This window comes from Pleurodeles waltl, chromosome 12 (genome assembly GCF_031143425.1).
Source record: "Pleurodeles waltl isolate 20211129_DDA chromosome 12, aPleWal1.hap1.20221129, whole genome shotgun sequence".
NCBI classification, from domain to species: Eukaryota; Metazoa; Chordata; class Amphibia; order Caudata; family Salamandridae; genus Pleurodeles; species Pleurodeles waltl.
The window spans coordinates 271,264,276-271,283,581 of NC_090451.1; the positions used below are offsets into that span (position 1 = coordinate 271,264,276).

The 19,306-nt window shown below is 43.1% G+C and overlaps 1 protein-coding gene across 1 annotated transcript in view; it reads right to left on the reverse strand.

The window, feature by feature from the left end:
- MBTPS1 (membrane bound transcription factor peptidase, site 1) overlaps nt 1–19,306 on the reverse strand; it is a 353,237-nt gene that overhangs the window by 227,484 nt on the left and 106,447 nt on the right. Inside the window, exons 5-6 of the mRNA XM_069215792.1 lie at nt 14,640–14,750; nt 7,273–7,382 (exon numbers count right to left, since the gene is read on the reverse strand). Of these exons, the coding sequence (XP_069071893.1) occupies nt 7,273–7,382; nt 14,640–14,750 (221 nt within the window). The remainder of the gene's footprint in view (nt 1–7,272; nt 7,383–14,639; nt 14,751–19,306) is intronic.

The following is a 19,306-nucleotide window of genomic DNA, read 5'->3' on the forward strand; positions in this document are numbered from 1 at the left end:
TGGTAACTCCACAGTCGGCAGATAACTGAATTGTAAACTGCAAATGTGTGATGCTCATTGATGACTGTGGGGAGGCACCCCCTTGGGTGGTGGGTTGCACAATACTAACATTTAAACCCTGTTGACATCATAGTTGTTTTATTGGCCATGACTGGGTATGTTAGTCGTGGGGACCCTGCCCTGCAGACATCAACTAGGCTGCGTAAGGAGATGACACTCGGGAGACATGGAGGAACTCCCCTTGCTCCCTTCACCTTTCAGTGACAGTATAAGTGGCATAGCTGCCTAGATATTGGGGTGCTGGACTGGAGCGTTTGTGGATGCCTGCTGTCTCTGTGGCTTGGGAAACCCCATGAAGATACACCCGTATCCACGGATAGTGGTTAATGGCCATGTGTTACACAATTTACTTTTCAACATGCCCAAGTTTGGGTGGCTGGTGGCTGCCAGACCGCTCTGGGGTAAGGGAGGTTGGGGTTTGTATGTTTACTTTATGAGTTCCAGAGCTGGTGTGAAAATACTCCCAGTGCGGTGGGCAGAGGGTGGGGAGGGGGTGTCGTGGCTGGGACCACTCCTCACGCAGAGCTGAAACTCGACCTGGAGCATTAAGGGCATGGGAAATGCAGGCTGACGACGCCGCATCCACACATTCTTTAAATGCAGGGCTGTACACACAGCCCTTTTATAGGAGGCACATGGTGGAGGTACAGCGTCTCATAAGGCGCTGGCGGGGCAGGTGTATGCCACGGGGTACTCCACATCCTCACAGGGAGCTCAGATCTGAGTGCAGACTGGCATCTCCTTTGAGGCTGTGCAGGTCTGCAAAGACAGGGAAGGTAGATAGGTCATAGTCGATAAGAGGTTAGATGGTAGCCCCCTAATATTTGGTTGTGTGTATGATACCAACCAAGACCAATTATCATTCCTTATCCACCTGTCATCCCAGCTAGGCCCTTTTCATGACAAAGACATGATTATAGGAGGGGACTTTAATTGTGTGGCTGATATAGAACTGGGTCGCTGGATTCCACCTCTTCCAGGGGCACTGGCGCATTGGGTCACAGAGGGGTTCTGGGACTGGATTGCCAGCTTGGGATTTGAGGACATCTGGACAACTCTCCATCATGGAGAGCGAGATTACTCCTTCTATTCCAGACCTTATGCTATCCATGTCCACGTGGACAGGGTTCTCTGCTTGGAACCCCTTTGTCAGTATGTTTATCACACTGAATACCTTGGCCGCACTATCTCAGACCACAATCCACTGCTGTTGGGCATTTGGCTGGGCGCACACAGGTTGGCAGTCCCCAAGTGGCGTCTCTGCCCCTATGCCTTGAAATACGACCCCTATCGAGGGGGCCTACTGGAGGCCGTCTCAAACTATTCTGCATATAATTTAGGCACGGCTAGTGACTGCCTCATGGAATGGGAGGTCTTGAAGGGGTCATACGTGGTCATTGTATGGGAGCGACAGTGGGTGTCCGACAGGGACTGAACCAAGAATTGGTGACACTGGGTGAAACCATTCACAACCTGAGTAAGAGGGGTGGGGTGGGGCACTAACCCTGGTGCAAAACAACTCCTGTCAGAGGCTAGGGAATCCTACAATGTTGTCTTCGAGAAGCTCCGTTGCCACAATTATAAGGCCTATATAGCCAGGGCCCATGAAGGCGAGGGTAGGGCGGGCAGTTTCTGGTCTCGTTAGTATGCCTTGAGACGCGAGGGGCCTGATAACTTGTGCAACGCAAACTGATGGGCAAATAGTGCCCTTTCAGGCTGAAAAAAACAAAACTTTCAGGGACTATTGTTCAGGGTTATAGGGGAAGCACCTTGATGCCCCGAGGGATAGCGTGGAGGCCTCTTTGGCCCTGCTGGCAGACATGTGTAATATGGCACTGTGTGAAAAGGAACTGCCGACCACCACCAGAGACGCAATGGTCATTCTCCTTCCAAAGACGACCAAACATGGGGCACCCCCTATGGCATTTCACCCCCTGTCCATGTTAAACATGGACTGTAAGATGCTAAGTAAAATATTAGGTATGCGCCTCCTTCCTCACATGCTGACACTGGTGCATCTCGACCAGTGTGAGTTTATCCCACAACGTAACACCTCCTTTAATCTACAACACCTATTTTCGGTGTCCTGAACAGGACAACAGAACTGGAGCGGGTCTAATGGCAGTGGACCTGGAAAATGCCTTCAACACTGTCAGTTGGCCCTACCTTGAAGTAGTCATGTACCACATGCAGTTGGGGTCCTCCTGGGTGGAATGGGCTTGACTCCTACATACCAACCCTTTGGAACGGGTCCGAATAGGACAGACTGTGTCAGACTCTTAAGAGGTATGTACGGGTACCAGACAGGGCTGTCCACTCTTACCGCTCCTGTCTTCTCTTGCTACTGAACCACTAGCAGAAATGTGTAGGCTACAGAGGAGGGGAAGGGGCATCTGAGTTGAGGGCTTGGAACACCGGATATGGCTGTACACAGATGACCCATCGTTATACATGTCCAAAGTAGCCTCTGACATGCAGCTGCGTTATGGCTTTTACACAAGTTTAGTGAGGTCTCTGGCTTACGGGTAAACTTGGCAAAAACTTGCGTATTCCCATTGATGCCTGTATCGGACAGGCAGGAAGCTTGTCCATCTGAACTCACCTGTTTACCCCTTCATGTTCCGGTACCTAGGTATCCAAATTTACCATAACTTAGAGGACGTGCGAAAAGGTAACGTGGGAGTAGTCCTCCACTCTATGAAGGGGTGTTAAGCCGTTTAGCGTTTGCTTCATCTAACTTTCATGGAGCGTATAGCTTTAGCCAAGATGATCATGCTCCCCCGGTTGCTTTACTACTTTACTAACCTCCCGGTTTTGCTTCCTGTTTCATGGTTCAAACATTCAGAATCGGGGGCGAGGGACCTTTTTTGGGACGTGGGCGAAAAAGGGTATATCCCTGGACACATTTTGGTGACCTATCCAGGAAGGGGGAGTAGGGAATCCTGAATTTGAGCTGTATTATTTGGCATCTCAGCTGCAGTGGATAACGCTCTGGCTTGGCAGCATGAACCTGCATGAGATAGACCCCATGGAGACAGTGCCCAACCAGGGAGCACTTTTAGCCGATCTGCTATGGCAAACATCTGAGAGGGGAGGACATAACGTCTCTTGGGCACAGCACTTCAATGTTGGAGGCGTAGCCTCTGGTGGAAACGGTGCTGCCCGGTGTACACCCACTTGCTGTCCCTGGTGGGACCACCTCATGGGGAACCCTCGTCTGCCTTCACAGCAGCGCAACTGGCGACGTGGACTGAGGTAGGTCTGGTATCGACAGGTGACTGTTACAAGGCCTCCATGTTGAGGTCTCTGGAGGTCCTCTTACAGAATCATGGCCTGCACCCTTGGACAGTTCCTCACCTATGAGGGACTGATCTGGACTGCTGCGGCCCTCTGAGGAGCGGGTGGAGATGAACCCCGGACCCATTACATTTGGCAACACTTACTGGCCCTGGAAAATGAAAGGTGTATGGTTAAGTGGCTATAGGGTGCATTTAACAGGATGGCACAGAAGAACCTGCAACACCTCCAGCAGAAATGGGAAGGAACACAGGACAGGAAGGTATCAGACAGGAGATGGGCAAAAATACTGGCTTACCCACAGAGAGTGTCTAGGAACACTTGGTTCAAAGCTATCCAATTCAGTTACCTGCATATGCCCTAAAAAGTTGACTGAGATTTATGAGGGAGAATCCAAGAGCTGTCCCTGCTGCACCCTAGTGGAGGCAGACCCCTGCCACATGACATGGTCCGGTATGCACATACAAATATTCCAGAATGCTGTAATGCACTGGATGGGCGAGACAGTGGGCTGGGCCGTGCACATTAGAGATGTGCTTTTTGAGTTTATTCCTATGCCCTGGCTCTAAGAAAGTGGGGACTAGTTTCCTGGATTTGGCCCTGGTGTTGACCAAGCAGCAAATTCCCATGACTTAGAAGTCATCAGTTGATCCTGTGCTGGCAAAATGGAAGGCGACTGTCAGGGGCTGAGCTAGAGCGGAGGACCTGGTGCTCTGCAGAGAGGAGGCTCAAGGTGTTTCAAGACTACCAATAGCCCTGTTATGGACAGAAGTTCTGGATGCCATTGATAACCTTAGGAGCCAGGCTTATCCCAGCCCAAAGGGGTCAGGGTCTGAGACAGAGTGATGAGAGTGATCTTCAGCGATCCTGAGAATGGGCATGCTGAGCATCCTTAGCATGCCTGAAGATGTGGATGGGACAGTGAGAGGGTGATGGTGTGAGAGCATCCGGAGCAAGCGGGCCCTCCGTAGACCTGTCCCATAGTGGCTCCCTGATGACAGGAGCGCTACATGGCTGGTTTTGCACATGAGTGAGACGTGCAGGGTCTTCCAACCACCACCCCTACCACCTCCACTGCTTCTTCCCCTCCTACTTAGATCTCTGGGTGATGCCTCCACCTAGAATCCATTGTTTACTTATTTGCTGAGTTATTTGCTGAGTTCTTGACTGTGTTGTTTCTTTATATACTGCTGAACTTACATCATATTTGGGTCAACAACTTTCCTAACAAACTAGAGGATCCTGTCTTTTCATGTGAATTTCATATTTTTGTGAATATCGTTCATGGGGGATCCAGAGCCCTCTGTGTTCTTTCTAGCACAAATAAATCAGAGAGGCCCTCCAGCTGGAGGCACGTTTAAATCCCAGTTCCGTTCCAGAAATGCCTTCAGATGGGGCCGCTCTACTCCCTCCGGGAACTCCTCAAGGCGCAAGTTGCACCATCTAAAGCTCTGCATCCTCAACCCCATCAGCCAATCGTCGTGTGATCTGGAGGGGTGCTCACCATTGATTTAAGAGCTTTCATCTACTCCTGCAATGAGGCCACATTCGCTCAGTTTGCAGGGACATGTCTGCCACTTTTCACAGGTCCACTTGCAGGAAGATGACATCCAAAGAAATGGTGTCTATCTTAGCTTCTAGTGTTCCACTATTATTTGAGCTCCAGAGGGCCCTTCCTGCTATCCTGACAGGCTACCACCAGTATTCATCTCCCCTCCACCACAGTGGCCAGAAACTGGTCAATCTTAGTTTGATCTGTTGTCCTCAACAACTGCCTGTCTTTGATCAAGGGCCATCCTACTAATCCTGGAGGTCGCTCAACTCACACTCCAGACAAAGTCAAAGAAGCGTTCATCTCAAAAAGAGACTAAGGGCCTGATTCTAACTTTGGAGGACGGTGTTAAACCGTCCCAAAAGTGGCGGATATACCACCTACCGTATTACGAGTCCATTATATCCTATGGAACTCGTAATACGGTAGGTGGTATATCCGCCACTTTTGGGACGGTTTAACACCGTCCTCCAAAGTTAGAATCAGGCCCTAAGACATTGAAGGGCTAACAGAAGTCCACTGTCACACTTCACCACCAAGGCAGTAGGAGGAGTATCCAGAAAGTTTGCGCCCATCAAATGGACTGGCAACCCCACCAAAGGCTCACCCCCTGATAATCTGGAGGCACTGCTTCAGCTGCCTCATATGTCTGTGTGCCACCGGTACCTCAGCTGGGCCCCCCTACAATAGATGTCACAGGTCAAGGCTACCGCAGCTGCCACCTCCTCTCTTGCTGTGGCTTACTCAGCATCCAAGTGAGTCCACCAGCTCAGGACTTCCGTTAGTTGCCACTAGGGAGCATCTGCTACAAGCCCATCAGGGCCAGCTACGCCATCTTATTAGCACCAACACCACCGGTCCAGATCAGTGTATCCTCTGTGGGAAGGACAGAGAAGACACTCCTTTCCACATCAATTGTCACATCATGACCAGGGTGCATTACATATCACTTACAGGCATGGTGAGCCCAGGGGAATCAAGAATGCTGAAGGATTAATAAACAGGTCTGGGAGCACTACTGTAGTGCGTGCTGTTGGACTTCCTGTTGACCACTGTGAATAATGCACTTTTAATATAATCATTTACATTTTCATAGAGCTTCAAGTCACAGACTGGGCCCTCACAGGATTATAAAAAAAACGCACACACCTCTTCCCCCCACCCCTTTTATTTTTTTTGCAGGGGTAGCATTAGCCAACTGAGACTTCGTAACATAAAAGCATGCATTTCCCTCCATTAGTTTACCTTGCATTTGTCATTTAAGGTGTGTGCGTTATATTATACATAACTACTTGAAGGTGAAAGACCAACAAGCTAGTTAAACAATATTGTTCATTTGAGTTACTTCTTTGCGCCTGCCCTCACAATGACTAATCCGTCCCGTTTTTTTCTCTTTTTATCATTTTTCTGTCTTTTCTTTTTTTACATTATTATTTTTTCTCTTGCTTCTCAAGCCAATACGTATAAATAATTTTTCTATATTGTAGGAATCTAGTTGATGATTTTTATAGTCTCCCCTGGGATGGCTATATATACATGAATGATATGTGCCCTGAAGAAGGTGAGTGACCTCTTGTGGCCATTTTTCACCGAAACGCGCATCCGCACTTTTTGACATGGATAAGGACGCTTCATTGGAGTTTTTTTTCCCCTTCCATCACTTCTGTTGAAAATTATGGTCAATCAAGAACATTTTTCCAGTAACCAACAAGAACATTTTCCTTGAATATAAACATTATATAAAAAATGGAGGACGTTTTCAACAATAATGCAGAATATCTTCTTTGGTCACTTTAATGATGTTCTGATGTTCATTGATTCACAAATTAGTTAGATTTTCTCTCTGGGACATGTCAGTCCCAATGGGGGAGTATTATATGCTTATTCTGTACATGTTATGGTAATTTATTGTTCATCCAGGTTGAATTTTAGATTGTATGGTTGAGATTGTGTGACTGAGTTATTTTATTTGTTTTTCCTGTCCCAGGTTATATAGGACTGTTTTGTATTACACATTTCTATTTAATAATTTTCACTAATGAATTTATTAATGATTTAAATAATTACGTTTTTTCAGAATCATGCTTTTGGAGAATAGGGATCTATATTTGTTTCTTATACTTTTGGCTTGTTGTTATTATGTGTTCATTATTTGGGATTCTGTTTTTTAGTAACCCGGGTCTGAAAGTGGGTATGCTCTGGTTTGTTAATTCTCCCCCCCCCCCCCTCCACCAGTACACAGGATAAAATATCACAGGCACCAACAATTTTATTGCAGGTTACTTCCTATCCAGCCCCAAAATACCCCACAGACGAGACATAAATTAAAAGGCAATGAAAAACAAGTTTAAATCACATCATACCTGATTGTTTGTGAAGACGCGGAATATGTGCAACTCAGAATCGGGGGCAAATCCTTGACATTCCCTCATGCTGGCTATGACCCCTGCGACAAATGTTCCATGACCTAGGCCTGTAGGAAGAAACAATGCATGACTGATGGTGGTATTTTATAAATGCTGATGTGTTCTATTAAGCTGCATCGTGTACTTTCAGTGTTTGAACAATAGAAGAAAGGAGGGGCAGCGTCAGAACCATTTTGTAATGGTTCCATTCTGTACGTATACTTTAATTATGTTTAGAGTTCTTAAGTGCCAAGCGGAAAGGTTGCACAAACAAACACTTCAACAGTGCAGCTCTGCATTAGCCTTATGGGTTCAATAAAGATGCATAAACCTCTTAAATTGGAGGGACTACGTTTTAAACCACAACAATATATTGAACAAATGCAACACAAGCTGGAGGCCACCCTTGATCCATGAGGGCCGACTCCATAGGTATGTGGCCTTCCTGCTGTGTACCGGTCAGGCAGCACATTTCACTGGCTGCACTTCCTAGAGCAATGAAACTGTAGCAGACAGTGAAATGCTTGATCAATGGAGCTGTGAATGGTGACTAGTAGTGGTGGGAAGAGGGAGCAGCCCCTGTAGAGGAAAAAATTGAAAAAAAAAAAAAAAAGGTGGAGGCATAGAGGGGGGCCTCAGTAACTACATACATTAAAAGCACATCACAGGATAGATGCGGGCTACTAAGACACAAACAAAACTCCCCAGGTCACTGCCCTCCCTCAACACTCTGCAGCTCACCGCGCCACTAGCCCCAGCAGAGAGAAAAGAGGCAGAGCACGCATTACAGGAGGAGAAAAAAAAGGTAGGAAAAATAAAATACAGGCTGGGAAGTTACAGAGCAACAAACAGGCAACAATGAATGATGCGCCGAGAAATATCCTACAACCGGCACCATAGCTGAGTTTCACAATAACCAAAATCAAGAAGCATATCAAATTTGCTACTTTGGGGCAAGCCTTAAAAACAAATGATGTAAAAGCGTGGAGTGAGAAGCTTCAGATAAAAACTATATAAACACATTCTAATTAATGCACTACTTTCAAAATAACAAAATACCACCAGGGCACCTCCAAAAGCAAAACAAAGCCTAGCCATACTCCGAGACGTATTGTCAGCTTGGTAATCAGTCGACCACGAGACTCTGGATCATTGCATTGGGAATTAGTGGATTGCTCCAGAGCTGGTTGTCCTCTTTTCTCACCAACAGACAACAAGTAGTGAAGAAATCTCAGGAATGGCTGAAATTCTTTGTGATGTTTCCCAGGCCTCAATCCTCGCACATGCAGTATTAAACATTTGTCTAGAACCAGTTACCTGGTTCTTGAAAATGCAGATGTGCCCTTCCATCAATATGTCACTGACGCACAAATTTACAAAACATTGTCTATTGAGGACATGTATAATCTAAGCCAGCCTCGGAAGTCAGTTCCTACACTTTTCACCTTCTTATGAGTGCAGACTTGATCCCTCAACAACAGACTTTCTGAAATGTGATAGCTTCTTTCCTCACACTTTCACACAGTGAAATCCCTTGGGTTGCCTGTATATTCACCTCAGCTCTAACCTCCTCATATCAACAAGGTGGATGAATCGACCAATTTCTTCCTCCACTGCTTCAAAAAAAATTCAAAATATCATTCCCCCATACATTCTGAAAGCTGCTCGTTCTCTAGTTATCTACGGAACTGACTTCAGAAATGTAATCCTACCAGGCCATTTAGTTCACCTCCTGCACCACTCAACATTATTCTCCATTCAGCTGCAAACATAGCCACCACTCAGGAAAACACAGCTGTACCACACCCATACGCAAGCTCCATTAACTGCCTATGAATGCACCAATCCAATTCAAACAATGCCAAGAAGAATATACAAGCGATTCATTAAAACAATCCTTCTCATCTTTCCAAACTCTTACCAAACTATGGCGTGTTAAGAGGCCTCAAATGCTGAAAAGTGTTGCAAATTTACACTACTTGATTTAAAGTGTGTCTCGTCCAAAAACAATTCTTTATCGGGCTGTGAATGCTACCTGGAACTTTTCGTCTCCCAGCTCCATAGATGAGCCCAACCACCTTGCCTTAAAGAAGTATCTAAAAGATCACCTGTTTACCTAAACTAAAATAAGCACCATTTTGTTTCTGATCATTAGGTTTCATGTGATAATGTGCTCTGTCACATTCCACTTCTTGTTAACATTTATTATGTTGTAATATATCTTTATTGCTCAATGTTTGTGATGCTATTAATTGTGTTTGACCAATGACTTTGTGTTTCACCACTGCGCATATTAAATGCTCAATGTTCACCAGTAGCACATTATATATTTTGTTCAGTTCAGCTGCCTATTGGCTTTGACATGGCATTAGCCATTACATTCTGTATTCTGCCTATTGGCTTTGACATGCTGTATTCAGCTCAGCTGCCTATTGGCTTTGACATGATATTAGACATTACATTCTGTATACAGCTTAGCTGCCTATTGGCTTTGACATGATATTAGACATTACATTTGATATTTAGGTTAGCTGCCTATTGGCTTTAACGTGGAGTTAGACATTGCAGTTGAAACATCGCAGATGTCTGTATTCTTCCAAGCTGTGTTTTTCCACAAGATGAACCAAGCTGTTTTCTTCACACCAGACTAGACCTGATAAGAGAGAGTACATTTGGTGTTCTCCTTTCTGCTCAGCCTTGGGAATAGGAGAAGTCTAGGAGATCTGGCCAGTCTCCAAAGGCTTGCGTAGTTTTCCCGAGTCTGAGAGGAGAGGGCACGCTTTTGTAAGGATGACTCTGGGCTACAGTGAGTTAGATTAGAATCTGCTTGACTTCAGGCTGGAACTAGGCGTCAGTTGCCAGTCTCCCGTGTGGGTAGATAATCTCTTTCTCGCAGTTGACCGGAGTCATCAACTTGCAGACCCCAGAAAGATGAAGCTGAAGATAGGTCCTACTTGCTCATACGGGGATGAATTTTGACTTTTATGCTTTGCTACTATAATCACATAATGTATATCTGCTGTGTACATTGCAACTGAGAATTACTGTGATATATTTTGTTTTCTTGCTGCGACTACTTTGTGCTTGAAATCTATTAATTCGTCTCTCAAGAACTTGTGGGTGGGGAAGAATTAACAACAATAAAGGTCTTCTTTGAACTCAGAAGTGCATTCCAGAGAGGTTCTGTAAGCTCTGATATGAGATAAGTAGGAAAGCAGAACAATGTTTCAACAGTATCACTTTTAAATTGCTTTAGTACTTTATGGTGCTTGAGTGCACCATATGGATGCTAAATAAAGCTGGAAAAAAAATGATAATCATGAAAGGAGTACTTCCTGCAAAGAGAACAGACTTCCTGCTATTAGAAGAGAGCTCCTGGTACAACGTAAAAATGTATCAGTTTCCTAAAAATGTATCAGCCCTGATGGACAGTTGGGCAGCCTATTCTGATCTCGAAAATATACTACATCTCTGCTACCGGGAGCTGTCACTGTAGCACAGTGGCCATTATATCCTTTTTTTAGGTTTGGCCTAGAGACCCATTTAGCTTTCTTGCCACCCTCATGTTTTCAAAATGATCCTAACAAAATGCAATACATATTTACACAGATACATACAGGGCATTCGTTCAGCTTCCTTAATCTACATCATCCATTTCCTGCCCTTTTGCCACCCATACTAATATATTTAAAACAGAAATATATAAATAAATAAATTCATGCTGTCGAAGCCAGACTTCTCTGCTGTGCAGTAGAAGTTCTAAAGCCAAACTGAACTGGTTGCTTTGTTGTTCATGTCCTGTGGCTTACCCTGTGCGACCCTTCAAGGGACGGTAAAGTACATTATCCTCCCAACAGATCCTGCTTATTACATAGATATCACAATTTTCATGAACTTTCTTTTCAGATAAGAACACGTAAAGTATGCAAGAAACTTAACAAATGAGTTGCACCTTCGTACTTTAGGAGCATGGGTTTCATTAAAGTATGGCTCCTCTACTCCAACCTCTCTCTCCTGAACTGTTTTAAATTATGTAGTACAAACGTACGGTCAGAGTCACAAAGTTGGGCCTGCAACAATTATAAATCCACTTGTACAAGGTTCACTCATATTTGGTGTATATTGACAACTTTATTGGGATTGACAGATGCTCTTAAGTACTCCTGGTTATCTAGGACAGTTAGACTTCTAAACGTATTCAAAATAAACAAAATACAGTCTTGTAAATTTATTACTGGGTGTAAAGGCTGCAGGAGTAGGTCTTGCAGAGATCTACATTTCAAAGGTACACTTTTTATTTTCTTTCCTTCGTTGGAGAAGCCCTTTTCCACTACATGGCCATTAACAATGTGGGCGTTCCTCCACTTTTCCACCCTGGAAAAATCGCTCCCTCCAGAAAAGATCTGCCCCTAACTGGAGGCCTCTGACATGCATTTTCAGTGTAGGAAACTACTTACAAAATATTGGAGGATATCCACTAACCTATGGGTTTGTGGGTGCTCAGTGCATTTTGCATGGCCATCCTACCTGTAAAACCCCTTCCTGCTCCCAATTTTCTTTTCTTGACAATCTACAATACTGATACATTTTCTATCACTGTAAATGCACTTTGCCCTCATAACAGTCTGATAGCCTTCATTCAGTGAAGTGAACATTTCTTACAACATTGTACGTAGAAACCTTTGTGAATCAGACCTTGTGTTTACAAAGGACTGTAATATTGGGATGAGTATTTATGATCATCTGATCTCTCATCACTGGTGCTGGTTTCCTTCTGTCCTACTACACTACAGCACCTCTTTTGCCTCTTGCTGCCTGCAGTTCTTCGCCTCTGGCTTTGTGTTGTGGGTCTGTGGCAACCTTCTTAAATTACAGTGACGTCAGATGATTAATTGTTTATCTGTTCAGAGTTGTTCTTCATGACGTAGGTAGATAAGACACAGCAGGCAAAGGGTGAAAGAGGGAGGTGATTTGTTGTCACTTGATGAGACGTCAGCTTCCTTGAAGAGTTGGCATAGGTTGTACTTTCCAACCACTATCTCTCCCGCCACAGCCAGAAAACGTAAATTCAAATTACTTTAGAAGGAGCTCAATATAACTGAAGGTTTCTGGTTACAGGTCGAGTGCTGCCGAAGTCAAATACTTGTTTCTAAAATTCATGAAGGCCACCTTCATGAAGAGAGGACTGTTAACTGATGCTTGTTCTTTCTTCTTTTTTATTAAAAGTATTCCTTGAGTCAAGGATCCGCCGTTTTTTAGCTTTTTTCCCCATGGGATAGGATGATTTTTTGTTAGTACAAATACCTTTTGAAGCATGGAGATTGTATGTGTATAAACAACTACTCATCTGCAGGGAAACAGTGGATGAAAAGGGACAAGCCCATGTAAACATCACTTCTTACCGGCTTGAGGACAAGACTGATTAGCTAGCCATCGTTGAACTGGCCTACATTTAAGTTTACCAAAGCCATTTGTTTTTATTTTAATTCATACTTGGGTTTTCAGGGGTACAAACAAGACCCAGAGACGTCCAACCTCTATACAAGGATTACGGAAGGGATCTTTACCATGTTGACACACCCATATAAATAGCACGTTGCCTTTTTTTCTTCTTCTTGTGAACTTATGCCTGATGTAACGGTCCCCATTGTCACTGTAGAGCTCTCAGACACCCATCTGTCAAGTTTGCTGCATAAAAACCCTGCAAATAAATAAATCAGGCTACATCAAATCCTTTTCCCATTTGAAGTTTTGTAAATTAGGTTTAGCTCTGATAATGTCCAACTGCAGCTTCTTAATTAAGACCAGTACTGATCGGGCAAAAGCGAATAGAAGAGTTGACAACATATAGGGCAATTATTGGTGCTTAAATTAGTGCTTGTAATTGGCAGAGGGAGCTTGTGCCGTTTCCTCTCAGTGTAAGCTACCTCACGCTGCCAGCATGCCACAAGCCTCCAATGGCGCTACAGGTAGAAAGTACATTTTGCTTTGGGCTTGTTTTAGGACCACTTGTGTTACCATAACACCAGTGATTATGCCTGATTTGACAGGTTAGGGACGTGTGTGCTTGTGGTGACCTGGGGGCGAGGAGGGGAATTCAGGGGCTCAGTGAGGCCTGCAACATTCTCTTTTCAGCCACAGTGTAAATTGCCAGTTACTGTGACTATTCTAAAATTAAGATAAGGATATATTAATGGGAGAGCAAAAAAAAGGGAGAGCAAAATAAACTGTCCTCGTTAGAGGATGCATATGTATATCATATGTGCTACAGCTTCATTTTTAGTGACAAGTAGTCAGATGTGTTGTTTAAGAATTATTGCTTGTGCCAAGAATGAAGGTAGATAACATTATATTGAGCTAATATGTTAATCGGAAATGAGATACGAAAGCATATACGAATTAAGTCTATAAAAGACACTGCTTGTAAAATCTGAGTTGAGCGTGGTTTCAGTTATAGAACTGAGCTGTGCTCCCGACCATATTATTCTTTGATAAATACTATGTTGCTACCAGAGTTGTTTCACTTCTTTATTCCTGAAAACTCGACTTCAAAGTTTAACAAAGAGAAGTGGAGTGTGACATCGGTGACTAGTCAATGGTCAGAATTAAATTGTGGTCACTGGGAGGAGGTTCATCCTCAGTTTAGGAAGAAGCAATAGAGATGTCACATCTCATCTCATGCCTCAACTGTCTCCCCATCAACAATAATGAAGTCTTTCCAATGAACGTCCAGTCCTCATGGGCACTCCAGTACTTTCATCTCAAAATCTATAGCACATTAGGTTGAAATATTTTATCAGCTTCAACTGGTAGAACGACCTTGCCAAAAGAACTCCAAGTGTGTAAAAAGTTACTAAAATGCCTACAATGCATCAGATACAAAACATAAAAACCTTTAAATTAAAACTACCATCAAACTCAAACACGTTGCCAGGTCTAAGTTCTTGCCACCATACAGCCACCATGCTTCAGGTCAATGAAAACAAAAATACTATATGCTCTGGCCAGTATCAAGTTAAACTGACAGATGGTTGTTCTGTTTCCATTTTGGCAAAGAAAGTTGGCCAATCGTGCATCGGGAGACAGAGTGACAAAGGAAGTGTCCTCGATTCAAATGGCAAATTTACTCCATTAAACTGCAAGACGTAGATTAATCCAACATTATTGTCTTTCATTTTAAAACTTTTTAAAACTGGACATCAATTAACATCCCACCGTCACAAAGTAAGTTAGTTTGTTTTTTGCTCAGTCGTTGTAAACCTTAAGAAGTAGAATGGACCATCACAAGAATCTATCTACTGCCTCTTCGTGCTTTTAGAACTTACCATCATCCAAAGTTTTCTCATTGGTCCAGTTGGTTCTTTCCTTTACATTTTTAAAGTGTGGATGCTTCTCACTTAAGCCAGTGTCGAAGACCGCCACTCTGACATTAGCACCTGTACATTCATTGAGAGAAAACAAAGATTTATGGTTAAATATAAGACTACTGAGAATGACCTGCAGCAAAGTGGGAAGGAGGTACTGCAGTGCCGCCTACTCTCACCTACCGATCTGGATATGTGTGGCTGAAGAGCATCAACTCATGCAGCATTAATGAGGTGTGCAAAACATGTGGGTTTAATTTGAAAGTCCAAATATCAGAAGCAGGCATTAGTGATTACCTGGTCATGAGTTTAACAAAGGATTTAGCAGGAGTACTTAAAGCAACTGAAGTTTCTCTTTTATTAGCCATATTACTGGTTGCGGCTTGTAAGGCTGTGCTCACTAAATGGAAAAATACCTCTTTCAAATCCTGGCTGAATATTCTACTTAAGTATTGCAGATAATGTTTCTCTACAAAACTCACCTTGGAAACCGCAATCCAGATTACTCTGGAAAACCTTAGACAATTACTTTGCTATTGTCAAACCTCCATGAACCATTACCATATTACCTTTTCTTCTATTGTTGAGTTGCGCCCTTTTATATTGAGATGTTGGTACATTTTTTCTGTACCACTGTATTGTCAAGTCTATATTTGTAATATATTGATCTTTATGTTACACTTCTATATTAAGGTTTCGCTGATTTTCTGTTTGATTTTCTTTCCAGTTACCGTTTTTTCTTTTTGCTGTATTGAGTATTTACATGTGTGTACACCTTAACCATTTACTTCAACCTGTGTTCTGTAATGCTGTTCCATACCAGTTTTATTCTTTTGTATTGTTCTTTGCAAAAACCTCAATAAAAACTGTTTAGAATAGGAAACAAATGATTCAGCAGGAGTTAAAAACAGAATTGCATATTTTTTTTCCTGTGGAAGACTCCTTGAGGAAGATCCTATCCCCTCACTTTTTAAAGCTTGGGAAGGACGAGTTATTGCATTAGTAATGTTACCTTAAGGCTGGATGACATACAGGACCCAGGGAAACCTCCAGAATGCAGGAGGGCAGTACCCTGCCAAGATTAGACAGTGGGTTGCTTTCAGGACTGAATAGGTGGAGTGCCCTCAAGCAGTATTACCTCAGATGTACACACATGACTTGCTCCTGCAAAGAAATAATGCTCCTGGGGACTATGCCATTTTCTGAAGTAGCAGAATATTTCACGATTCAGAAATGCCTGTAAAAACAACATTATTTCAGCCACTATACCTGGAATATTGCCAAGTTAATAAGCGCCAGACCTTTCAAGACGGGAGTGGTGGGCAACTCTCCCTAATGAGGCTGAAGATGGTCAGGCCGGTTCACGCAGCTCAATAGGAGGCTGGCAATTAAACATTTTACATGGTTGCTTTTGGATTCCAGTGCAGCCCTGATGCAACTATCCACAGCTAAAACCTGTTGCAGTGTTGGGCAGGATCTTTAAATTTCTACTTATAGTCACAAAAACCAGCAAGATTCTGCCCAGGGAAAATTACTCAACGTTGCGGTCTTCTTTCGGAGTCAGAATTATGAAACGCCTCTTCTTTGTTTCCTTTCATACACTGTGTTAAACAAGTGGTGGTGATGACACTTCGAGAAGACCACCAAGCATTGAGGAAGAACGAACAATACCACCACAATAAATCCACCACACTTAATCCACATTCCTTGCTCATTTTATGAAGTTAAGTGTGACAGCATCCCACAGCATGCACTCTGATGCACTCTGCAGAATTGAGTTTTCTTTTCCAGTATGATGTCTAAACCAAAATGTCTCCTGACCTTTACATGTGTTCCTCTGGTCAACCACAGTACTTGACTTGACTCACCACGAACATTTAAAAGATGTTAAATAAACAGGTGAGCATTTAGCTAAGGGTTACTTTAAGTAAAATAAAGGAAGTAACTAGAATGTTCTGTACAGCTTACATTTAGAAATACCATCATTTTGAAAGACATCTTGCAGCAAAAGTGCAAAAATAAGATAGTCTGATAAAAATTGAAAAAGTGTATATCAATAACATACAGAATAGTTTCACCGTAGTACATCAGATTACATCAGTGCATTAAGAAGCTTTTTTTTATTTTTATTTTTAAAAGTGATAGTTTTCAAACATTAATGTTGAAACATTCATTCTCTTACCCCAGTGCAGATGCCAAGATTAATCCCACGTTTTTGGTTTCCCATTGTGCAACTCAGATGATAAATGTATATGCTTTACTTCTCCTACCCCACCTTGCTGCCAATGCCCCCCACAACCCCTGATCGCTGGCAGCAATGCGACCCTCCATCACATCACGGACCAAACATTGTGGCCCCCGGGAAAATGTTTGTGAGTACCCATGCTTTACATTTTTGCTCAGATATACGTCTCATTACTTTAGAGAAGGGATATTTTTTCCCCATCTCCCGGTGGATAGCAAGGCCATATTACATTACAAATGCTTAACAATACACATTGCTGCTTTGAGAGCATGGATAAGACTGTACTTTGAGGCTTCTGGTAGATGGATGGGACTGAGAAAACATTAACTGGACCTAAAGAAAACAGCACCGGCCCTTAACTCCTCCACTGCTGTTGCTAGGGGATGTGGATGTTGCTGGAAAGTAATAAGGAAAGACAGATTATTTCTGTCAGCCATGTAGCTGACACAGAACAGAAGCAACATCCATCATAGATCGGGCTGTCACTACAGAAGTAGATCAATCTGCTAAAGCTAGATTGGGTACCCTCCCTTGGCAACAGGGAGTGCCCTGACACTATGGAACAAAGAAGCATGCAAGAAGGCAGGTACAACTTTAAGTTGCCTGACTTGACAAACCACAGCCACTGCGATTATCAGGATGTGGAATAGTTATGAATGTTTGGTACACCATCTATCCATTTCAGCATCCTGAGCCATTGTAGAAAGCACCATGGAAAGAAGAGATAGAGAATTACTGTGTCAGACTGTGAGAAGGCGCAGATTTTCCACACTGTAGCACCACTGAGAGAAAAGAGAGTGGTTTCTATGGCGGTGATCAACCTTTCTCCAGTCATATCGAAAAAAATAGCATGAAGTTTAAAATCATCCTATGGGAAATACAATCGCAGGAACCCAAACTACAGAAGTGTCTGAACTCCTGGCAAAATATCTTAAATCTCTTCACAGTCCTGTAAGCGGAAACCAATGCCCCTCAGCTCTGAGCAAAGATGGAGCTGCTGACACAGTTCATGAGAGATGTCTTAGTCAACCAGAGGGTCAGCTACCATTGCAGTGGTGGGCTTGGTAAGACTCCTATTGGTCTTCAATTTGAGAGGGTTCGGTCTCAGACTTCTCATTTCCAGAGATTATTCAAGGAAGGTATGAATTCATGTAATCACAACCTGTTGCCACACAGCACAAAGATGAATCACAAGCTCATATCCATCCCATGATTTACTAAACCTCAGACAACCCTCACCCAATCACAGTGAAGTGATTTCCCAGATGTGATTCTCAAACCTATGGACTAGATAATTGGTGACCTACTGTTAAAGGTCTGGAGTGCTCAAAATGTTTAAAATATTTTCAGTGTATTTTAGAGTGTAAACCCCACCCCTCACCAAATTCCCATCATCAGCAGATATCATCTTAAGTGATGTCATACCAGACTACTGAGGTAAGGTTGAGGGGAATAAGTTGGATTTTTATGGATAGTCTAAATGCCCTGCAGCACCACTACCCAAAACTAAGCTCTTGCCCAAAAAAGATGAAGAACAAAGGAAGTGCAGGTCACTCACACAGTGGCATTTCCTGTGCGAGGAATGCAGACCCAATAACATGAAGAAAAGGTGAAACGGGTTTGGAGATTACTATAAATGGAAGACTTGGGGAGTGGCTACAAGGGATACCTCCTGATTATGTAAATTGTCAGTTGAGCCTTGATTTTGTTGTTTCCAGTACCTATGTCTCTTTGTGGTGGTGTACCTTTGAGCTAGCCTGACTAAGAGTTACCTCCTCCTCTGTCCGATGGCTTCAATGGGCCACACTCTGAAAAAAGGAGGCATTTGTACTATTTTGCGGTACCTATATGGTGGTGGGGAAGTCAGCTGTACTGGATTTTTACAATCGATTGAGCCACTGCTCAGTGAATTAAACGTCATTGATTTACAATATTTATTTGTATACAATGAAAGATTGTGTTATCTGTTTGGTTTTAATGTTCCCTCCTTTGATTTCATCATGTATTATAAACCCTTATTTAACATCAAGGTAAGTAAATGAAGTTAATGTCCTAAATTTAAAAAACACAATTTAGCATGCATTGATACCAAAGAAACCTTACAGAAAATGAAGAGTTCTGAAAGTCAAACGCAAAATAACTGACAACTTTGTTGTCACCAGAAGAAGCGGGGGGGAGTTGGAGCTACTCTCAAAAGATCATCTTCTGATACAAGGGTATGATTGGCAAATGTATGATCTTGGATTGAATATTGAGTTTTATGATAATACATTGTCCTTCGAGCATGTTTATACTATTTTTATTTGCTTGTAACAAGCTTTCAGTATAGTTCCAAACTTTGTCTCACAAACAAGGAGAATTTGGCATTACGGGAACAAATGTG